This window comes from Cystoisospora suis (assembly GCF_002600585.1).
Source record: "Cystoisospora suis strain Wien I chromosome Unknown contig_2305, whole genome shotgun sequence".
In the NCBI taxonomy this organism is placed as follows: Eukaryota; Apicomplexa; class Conoidasida; order Eucoccidiorida; family Sarcocystidae; genus Cystoisospora; species Cystoisospora suis.
The window spans coordinates 1-9,519 of NW_027155104.1; the positions used below are offsets into that span (position 1 = coordinate 1).

General features: G+C 44.3%; 1 protein-coding gene across 1 annotated transcript; it reads right to left on the reverse strand.

Annotated features, from left to right (window-relative positions):
- Positions 1-16: 16 nt before the first annotated feature.
- Positions 17-8,215, reverse strand: CSUI_004824 (tbc domain-containing; the record flags this gene model as incomplete). Its single annotated transcript, XM_068065006.1, has 6 exons — positions 4,119-8,215; positions 3,147-3,236; positions 2,764-2,832; positions 1,817-1,898; positions 925-1,229; positions 17-77 (listed from the first exon to the last, which is right to left on the reverse strand). Exons 1-6 carry the CDS (start codon positions 6,689-6,691, stop codon positions 17-19), a joined length of 3,180 nt encoding a protein of 1,059 aa, XP_067923018.1. The 5' UTR covers positions 6,692-8,215.
- Between the last annotated feature and the right edge of the window lie 1,304 nt (positions 8,216-9,519).

Sequence of the window (9,519 nt, forward strand, 5' to 3'; positions counted from 1 at the left end):
GGGGGTCAAGACAATATTAACCATAGAAAGAAAGAAACCACTCTGCTGACACGCACGTCAGATCCACACGACAGCGTCTGTACACCGCACAAAACACAAGAGAAGAGGAAGCACAAAAGCACGGTAAGAATGAGAGAGACAGGAAAGAGAAGATAAAACCGAGAAAGGAATGAAAAAGAAAGGGCGAATCGAGAGAGACAAACGCACTGGCAAACCTTAGAAACAAAGAAATCTTTGCATGGAGAAAGATGAGTAGAGAGAAGAGAACATGGGATGACCACACTAAAGAATACAGACATAGGAAGGAGATGTAGACATAAAAAGTGTCAACAAGAAGAGAACTCCTTCGTCATTATCATCTGCTACCTTCCTCTTCTTCTGTCGCCTTATAGAAGGAAAGAGGTCTCTCGCTCATCTTCCTCAAAAGGCAACACCTCAACGACCCCAGGGACGCAATTCGCCTCTCTTAAATCTATCTATCTTTAATCTACGTATCTATCTCTCCCACTACGTAGAGACAGATAGGTAGATCTCCCTCTCCACACCTATGTGTATGCCCGTTTGAAGAGACTCGAAGGAGCAAAGATACAGCCGTCGGTTGAGAATCGTGACAAACAAAGAAAGATGCGCTAGCAAGATGGAGATTTAAGAAGTTCTTCTCTCCTCCTATTCTCTTTCTAGATGAGAAAAGATCCGTACTACTTACACGCGGAATGTCTCCTCATTCTTTGAAAGAACCCTTCTACAGGAACACCACTCTAGACCATGAAGATATAGATGAAGAAAATGAAAGAAGATCACTCATCTATCTATCTATCAAACTCCCAGCAAAACCAATAACTGAGACTTCGCTCCTCTCTTTCTTTCTTTCTTTGTCCTTTACAGAGTCCGCGAGCTAGCTAGCTAGCTCGCTGTCTACCTTACTGTAAGGTTTTGTAGACACGTGGGAGTTTTTTCGCCAGGAGAATTTCGAGGACTCTGAGATCTCTTCTCAGTCCCTTCATTCCTGGTGTGTAGAAGGCGGAGATTTGCATGCCCTTTCCCTCGATCTCCGAATCAATGAGTTGAACCAGCGACCAGAAAGAAAGAGAAGGGGACATAAAGATAAGGAGAGTTCCTGCTATGAAATTCATGGATTGACAATAGTTAATCTTCGGCTTATATGCGGCAAAGGCGCGAAGAACACGCCGAAGATCTGAGACAGCTTGTGCTTGAGCACCTCCTCGATACTGAAAGAGGAAAACAGTTGGAGAAGCAGGATACGACGAAGAAAGAAAGAAAGAAAGGAGCTGGAAATGAAGAGAAGAAGATCTCTTATCTATGTATACACCGTGAAGAAAACCAGATGAGAGCTAGGCAGAAAGACAGAAAGAAAGAGAAGAGACGGAAGGGTGGTGATAGAGCAGAAAAAGGAGATAGAAGGCATCTAAACTGTCTCTTCAGGCTTGTCTCTGAAGAAGCTTATGGGAGAACCTATCTATCTATCTATCTACCCTTGATCTATACGTCTTTGATCTACCTGTCTATCCCTGATCTAGCAATCTGCCTTGAATCTATCTCTCTATCTCTAACCTGGATGCGTAGCTTGAATATAGAGAGTGCCTGTATCTCTATAGAAATCAAGCCGTGTGTAGAGAAGATGACCGACGATGAAAAAGAAAGAGATTTCGTGACAGGTGAAGAAGGAGAACGAAAGACAAGAGAGAGACGTTAGGTTGTAACTCCTTCATCTTATTCTCTCTTTCTCACCCTCTCTCTTTCTCGGTTTGCTGTGGTCTGATGGAGAAGGAAAGAAAAGAGATGAAGGTGTGCTTACGTTCTTGTTGTTCGGAAAAGTCCTCAAAAGATCTAGCTCAATCTGTTCCTCTATATTCTTTGGTAAAGACATGGCAGCCATTCTGAGAGAGAGAAAGAGGGAAAGAGAAGGAGACGGCGAGACAGAGACGGAGGAAAGATGAGGGAGAGATAGAGAAAAGGGAAAAGCGAGAGGAACAGATACAGATGCACAGACAGATACATAAAGAAAAGGAGAGAGAGACATAGAGACGTGGAAGATAGGAAGGCTCCACGTAACGCGCGGATAGGATATAGATGAAGATGAGAGGAAAAAAGTCTCTCGAAGTGTGCGTAGATAAAAGAAAGATACGAAGAAGAAGTGCAAGCGCATCGATCAACAAGAGAGGGGACGAAAGAGAGAAAGAGAGAGTACTAGTTGTTGCTCTAACAGGAGTGAATGCTTAAGGTTTAAGATCATATGAAAGGAGAGCAATCGAAAGGGGTCTTTTCCATCAAGACGAAAACATGATAGACGAGAGAGAGACAAAGAAAGAAAGACAAAAGGTCAACAGGAGAAAACCGACAGCGCCATTCAACCAAGAGAATCACCAACCAAGATACATTTCTATTTGTAGACAGGGGAGACATGTATATATATACATGATTGTATATATATGTTTATATAGATCCATCAATATGTCCATACATCTGTATATATACACACATGTATTCGAAGAGATGAAAGATCTATGTCTTCGTATGACAAGGCCTTTCTGCTTCTTCGTATCTCCAGATCGTTCCTTAGACACACAGACACAGGCGGGCAGGTATACAAGAGAAACTTGCACGGAAAGATCATAGGATGAGAAGCGTCTGTCTGTAAGGCTCCTCCTCTCTTTCCTGTGATGACTTGAACTTCTATCAACATTACTTGCCGTCTCCAAACTCTATCTTATCATCTCCTCTTATCTATTCTTTCTTTCTTACATTTCGAAGACACCTGGATGTGTTTCTTGGAGAGAATAACTTCCAAGACACCTCGTCCATACCTCCTCTCTGTTAACGCAACACACACACACATTTGGCACACGAGAGAGAAGAGGAAGAAAAAGAAGGGGCAATTCAACCTCATAGCATAACGAGGCCTTCATTCGCGCTCCTGTTGCTTAACACAACAACAACAGTGTACATACATGTCTCTGCGCCCATCTGTTTAGCTTGATCTATCTATCTTTAATCTATCTATCTTTAATCTATCTATCTATCTCTAAGCTTGGGGATCGATTCTTATCATCTTTTCCTTTGTTGAAGGGAGTTTCTTGGTCATTTTTGTCTTTGAGAGTTTCTCTTCTTTTCTCTCCATGGCTGACCTGAGAGCGTCAGGAACCCCTCCACGTACAAGACGTTTTAGAGTCCTTCTATTGGAGAATAATGGATCTCGCTGTATATACGAACACCACCTGTATTAGGACAAGCGGGAAACAACAAGGAACAGAGATGTTCGATACAGAGATAGATGCACATACACACTAGCCTTCTCTAGATTCCCTCACACAAGAGACAAAGACACGGTCTAGATGGAGAGAAATGCCTAGGGGGGGGGGTATGGATCTCGGGTCTTCTACGTGACTGGGTTATCAATCGCTATACCTAAGAGGCGATATACCGCACCTTTCTGTACACACACATATATATATATATATATGTATAGGGGGATAGATACATGTATGTGTATAGGTACATATGAGGTCGATATTGTCACCATAGATGGAAGTCTAGATACGTCACCAAGAAAACCTAGTATAGACTGCGGTCTTGAGCGTGCACGTAGAGCTATACATACACATCTATGAAGTGTTACATTACATACATATGTCGTCTCATTCGTTTATATACATATATGTACACATGCATAGATACATCTAGATAGATATGTAGATTGTACGGAAGTAAAGAGGGGGAGGTCTGTATGTGAAAGCGAGCAAAACATCTCAAGAAGTGGAGCTAAACCAGTCCATGGATGCCTTTTGTCACAGAGAGAAAGAAAAAGAAGAAGAAGAAGAGAGAAGAAAGAGACCAAAAGAAAGGATGACGTACATTAAGAGCACAGAGAGAAGAAAACCGAACTCAACGAATATATATGCCTCCTACCTCTCACATCATATATAGTCACACATGCATACATACATGTCTAGATGCATACATACATACATACACATACAGGTCTTTTCATACACATACCACCTCTCCTCGACATACACACAGTCATCTACCTATCTATCTATCTAGATATCTATCTATCTCTATATCTCTATGTATATGGATGTGTGTTTTGATCATACATTTCATCTCTCCGAGTTGTTTGAGTAGTGAGTGTGAGGGAGTATTCTCTGACGGTTTTCCCAAGGTCGTCGTCAGGTAAGAGGAATCCATATCTATCATATTCTCTCTTATCTTCTTCATCTGCATGTTCTTGTCCTTCTTCTTCTTCTGCGCTAACTGAAGAAGAAGATGAAGAGAAAGAAGCGTCAAGAAAAGTGGTAAAAAGAGCTTCTTGATCATCCTTATCTTCTTCATCTGCAGTCTGTTTCACGTGATTTAACGATGAGCTTTCTCTATCTGAAGGCTTAAGGCATGCCTTGGCCTTCTCTGGGTTATCAGCATCTCTTGTCCCTAGGGTATTCCTAGCCTCTTGGCCTTTCTTCTTTCTCTTATCCTTTTCCTCGTCTCTTTCATCTCCTTGCAGTCTCTCTTCTTTTTCATCCCTTCCTTTGTCGTCTGGAAGAGAAGAAGGTGGGGGAAGAGAAGAAAGGACTTTCGGTGTCTCTTGACTTCTGTGAAGAAGATGCATGTCCTCGGAAAGGCCTTGGTGTGAAGAAGAAGAAGAAGAATGATTTTTAAAGGGCTTTTTGTTCTTTTCTTTTTCTTCTTCTTCTCTACTGAATGAAGTCGGAACGCCACAACGACAATGGAAGGGGTTATCTTCATCGATAGCATCTTGAGCGCGTGAAGGAGAAGACGAAGAGACACTTCTCTTTTCTTCTTCTTTTTCTTCTCTTCGGGAAGAAGACGGTTTCAAAGAAGAAGAAGAAGAGGAAGAAGAACTAGGATGATGAGATGCAGAGGAAGAAGAAGAGGAGTATACTTCATTCTTACATGAAGTATCGTGACTGTGAGGAGAAGGAGGAGAGAGATAGAAGGAAGAAGAAGAAACGTGAGAAGGTTTGTCTCCTTCATTAGAGAAAGAAGAAGAAGGCTGGTCTTTCGATGGAAGAGATAACGAAGATGAAGCAACCCGTGAAGAAGATGAGACATTTTCTTGAACTTTCTTTTCTGAGGGGGCGGAAGAAGAAGAAGAGGCCGAGGAGGAGGACGAAGAAGCCATTACCTTCATCCTATCTCTTGATCTTCTTTCTTCTTCTTCTTTTTCTCTTTGTTGCAGTTGTCCGTCATAACGTGGACGGAGTGAAGATGAAGAGAAGAAGGCAGGGTGAGAACACCGAGAAGATTCCTTTACTAGACCCACGCAAAGAGGGGGAGAGGACGAAGAAGAAGAGGAGGAAGGCTTTACAATATGGCAGCGCCGAGGTGATAAGGATGAAGAAGAAGGGGAATGACCAGGAGAAAGGACTTCTTCCTCTTCTTCATCTTGACGTGGAGAAGAAGAAGAAGAGAAATGCCGGCATGAGGGAGAGAAGAAAAGACAGAGATTCGGTCGCAAGAAACTTTCTCTATGAACTTCATTTTCATGACGAAGGGGAGAAGCCAAAGGGATAGAAGACTTCTTGGACGTTGAATGAGAACGACCATCTACACGTGTAAAGAAAGAAGAGGAAGACGAAGAAGAAGGAGTTGGAGGCAGAAAAGAACGGCGGCCGCGTTCATTGATGTAAGAGGAGGAGGATACGAAAGTCGGAGATTCATCGAATTCACTAGGCTTGATGTCTCTCTCTGAAGGAGGAGAAACTTTCATAGTCTCTACACGCCTCTCTTCATTATGAGGCTCTCTACTTCTTACACTTCTCTTCGCTTGTTCTCTATTGTATACCTCCTTCTGATGCTGTTGTCTCTCTTCTTCTTCTTCTTGTTCTCGCTGAACTGGGATTTCTGGTTGACACGGAGAGGATGAGAAAGACCCCGCAGAAGAAGAAGGTAGTGAGAGAGAAGAAGAGAGAGAGGAAGAAGGAGAATGAGGGTGATGTGTATCACCTACTGAACTGACAGGTAATGATAAAAGAACTGCGGTCTCCTTAGAATGAGAACGATGAAGATGTTTAGCTGTAAAGTCCTTCACTAAAGGATCTTCTTTCTCTTGTACTTTGAAAGACTTCTCATTCTCTCTATGACGGTGACTCTTGGTATGCTTACACCTGCCCTCTGTCGATGCTGGGGGAGGTAGAGCATCGATATGCTCCTCCCGCTGCTGCTGCTGTAGCCAGGAAGGAAGAAGAAGAGTAGATGAAGAGATCAAAAGAGATGAAAGACTTCCAGGAGAAAAGAGAGAGAACGTTTCATGTCCTTCTTGTCCCTCTCTAACTTCTCCATGTGTCTCTCCGGACAGATAGAAAGAAGATGGTGGACAGGAAGAAGAAGATTCATTTCGTTGAGACAAAGAAGGAAAAGAAGAAGAATGAGAAGGAGAAGGACGGCCCATCTGAGAGAGAAGACATGTGGAGAAGAGAAGATGATGATAAGGATGATTGATAATGTGAAAGTGCTGTAAGAGAAGAAAAAGCAGAAGAGAGAGAAGAAGAAGAAAAGAGAGAAGAAGATTGACGTGGCTGTCCAAGATTGTTGGCGCTTTCCTGAGGAGGACGATGATGCAAGCGCGAGATGTCTGTATCACTCTTGTTTCAGATGAGGCGAAAACAGTGAGAAGGTTTCTCTCTTCTTTCTTGATCTCTATCTTTCTCATCTCCTTCTTCCATGGGTGTGACGAGATGAGGAGAGTCTTGATCCTTCTCCCCCTTTGGCTTGAGGAAGAAGAACAGGAGGAGAAGAAGAAAAGCTTCTTCTTATCCTTTTTCTCCTCATCCTCTTGAGAGAGGAGAGAACAACAGCGACGAAGAAGTTCTTCTCTTGGGATGGAGTGGATGAGTGTGTGAATGAATGAAATAGGAGACACGAGAGAGAAAGGTCGGCGGTGGAGAAGAAGGGACAGGGAAAGAAGAAGAGAGTCTCTTGAAAAGAAGAGGAGAAGAAGAATCTGTGTGCTGCTGAACAGGCGCGCACAATTCTTCTTCTCCTCTAAGGACAACGGATAGAAGACAAGATGACGAAGAATAGAAATGGATTTGTGAGTGCCGCCGCTGGACGCGTTTGGGAGGAAGCAGAGTAGAAGAAGTCTGGAGATTCGGGGGGAGGAAAAAGACCAGGAAGGAGAGAAAGGACGACTGCAATCAAGAGAGATAGACGAAGGAGAAGTTGAGAGGAGGAAGAAAACAAATACGGCTCTTCTCTACGAGAGAAGGAAGAGAAGAAGAGCAAAGGGCGGAAGAAACAGCAGAAGAGAATCTAAAGAAGTGAAGAAAGACTCTGTGAAGATGAGTGATAACGTCAAAGTGCTTCTCCTTCGCATTGCACGAGCTACGGGTATTCACTCTAGAACTGCAAGAGTGAATGTACAGAAATGAAGGGACTCTCCTCTCTGTACGGTCGGTCTGCTATACCGAATCACCTGAGAGCTATCAGCTGAATGAGATAAACGATACGGTTACTTCCTCGTCGTCTTCTCTTCTTTCTCCCGTGCCATTGAGACAGAGAGAAAGCCAGCAATAGACAGCATTCGAGACAAGAGATCTCCGAGAATGGAGTAGCTTTGGAACGAGAGCGAAAGAATAAGAGAAGTCATTCGAGGAAAGAAGACGATCTTGGTTGTCGGAGGTATCAACAAGAAGGACCGATCCCCTCCCCTTCCTCCCGGGGAGAGCTCCCTACTGGTGATTTTTTGACTTTACACTGATTAGGAAAGAAACTTATTCTTTCAAAGAAGAAAGGAAAATCTCACGAAGAGCAACAGACACGGAAACTTGATGTTGAGAAGATACTTAACAGAAAGGAGAAGTTAGAAGAAGAGTGAGGGAGTCGACTGCGGTACCTGGTAGCTTTGTATGAACGACTGTCTGGTGCTGCTTCTGTCATTTCATTGGCTATGGTGGATTCCGGCCTTCACTAATGAAAGAAGAGAAAAGCCGCTGCCGAAAACAGATATCTCTTCTCCACGTTCGGCGGGGACAGCAAAAGGCTTTTCCTTACTTAAGGTATAACCGTAGGAACGAAAGCTAGGAAGGAGAAGAGTGAAACAGGGGTGGCTAGCCCGCTAGTAAGAGCATCATCCTTCTTTCTTAATGAAGCAGAGCTGGTTGCATGCATGCGTTTTGCCTTGCACAGGTAGATGGGCTGAAATAAAGAGGGAGAGGGGAAGAGCGAGGCGAGGGGCAGTCCGCGTGTGTTGTTCATTTCTGTTCGGGAACCCGACCAAACCGGCAGGAAGACTCTTTGACTGGCTGTTTTCCCTATCGCTAACGCCCACGTGTCTTTTATGAGGTTCTTTTCACCATTTAGTCACTCCAGCCTTTAGTGTCCAGGAAGGTCTCCTTCAAACGCTAACAGAGAAAAACGTCCTTTCGCTCCTATGCATGGGAGAACATAGCCTTGGATTTCACCAGGAAACTTTGGCGAGATTTACCTCAGGGGTGCAGCGGTGGCAGATGCGCTTCTGTTGAAAAGAGACATGTTACGACGAGGGATTGATGATGTATACATACATACGTTGCAGAGACCACCTTCATCTGCTGAATATGCCAACCGGCGGATGTGTAAGTGCACTTGGATATTTTCTGTGTTTATAGCTACAGCCAGATGATGTTGAAGATTTCTAGAACTACCTTCGAATAGATCACTCACATTCGTAGTATCTATCCACCTACGATGTATCTCGTTACATCTGCACATCCGCCTGAAACCACATCCATAGGGTGATAAAGCCAGCCTGGGCAATGTATGTACGTAGTCAGGACACGTCAACTCATATGTGTGTAAGGCCTTAGGCGATTGACTTGGCAAGGGCCGTTCATGAATGAAATGTGGACTGGCAGCTGTTCCTGAAGTCAGTGATACTTCCTTTATTCCTCATTTGTGCCGGCAACTGCGAGTTCACTCGTCGGGTCGCTGGACTTCAGCCCTTCAACAAGACAGAACACTGGAGCCTCGTTTGTCCCTCGGGATGAGGCCAGAAGTTCGTTCGCAGCGTCTCCGTGAAAAGGCAGGATCAGAAATACGTGTAGCCTCCATTCACTGAGGGGAGAGTTCCCTAGGAGTGCTTGGAATCTAGTTCCCCTGGTGGTCAATAATGCATAGGATGACCGAGAGAAAGAAAAGCGAGGCAAGGAGAAAGCTCCACCAACGCTTACTAGAGAGTGTAAGCCGAGCCTGAACTCCCCCACTTTTTAAAGAGCAAATAGGACATTGACTTTTCACAGCTGCGTGGCAAACCAGTATACGCACCAAATAGTATTGGAGAGAGGAGTGTAGGACCCCCGCTTCCAGCGATACCAGCTAGGTTAGCCTCCCAGACGTCCGACAAAGGGATGGCCGTGGCCACACCCATGTATGCTACCCGGTTGGAGAGATGTGTCAGTCTTCCAGAGAAGCAGTATGGCAGCTTCTCTGCATTGCCTCGAGACGAGGTCCAAGCGCGCAAGCGTTTCTCACAGGTTTCGCGCCAGCAGGGCGATTTCAACG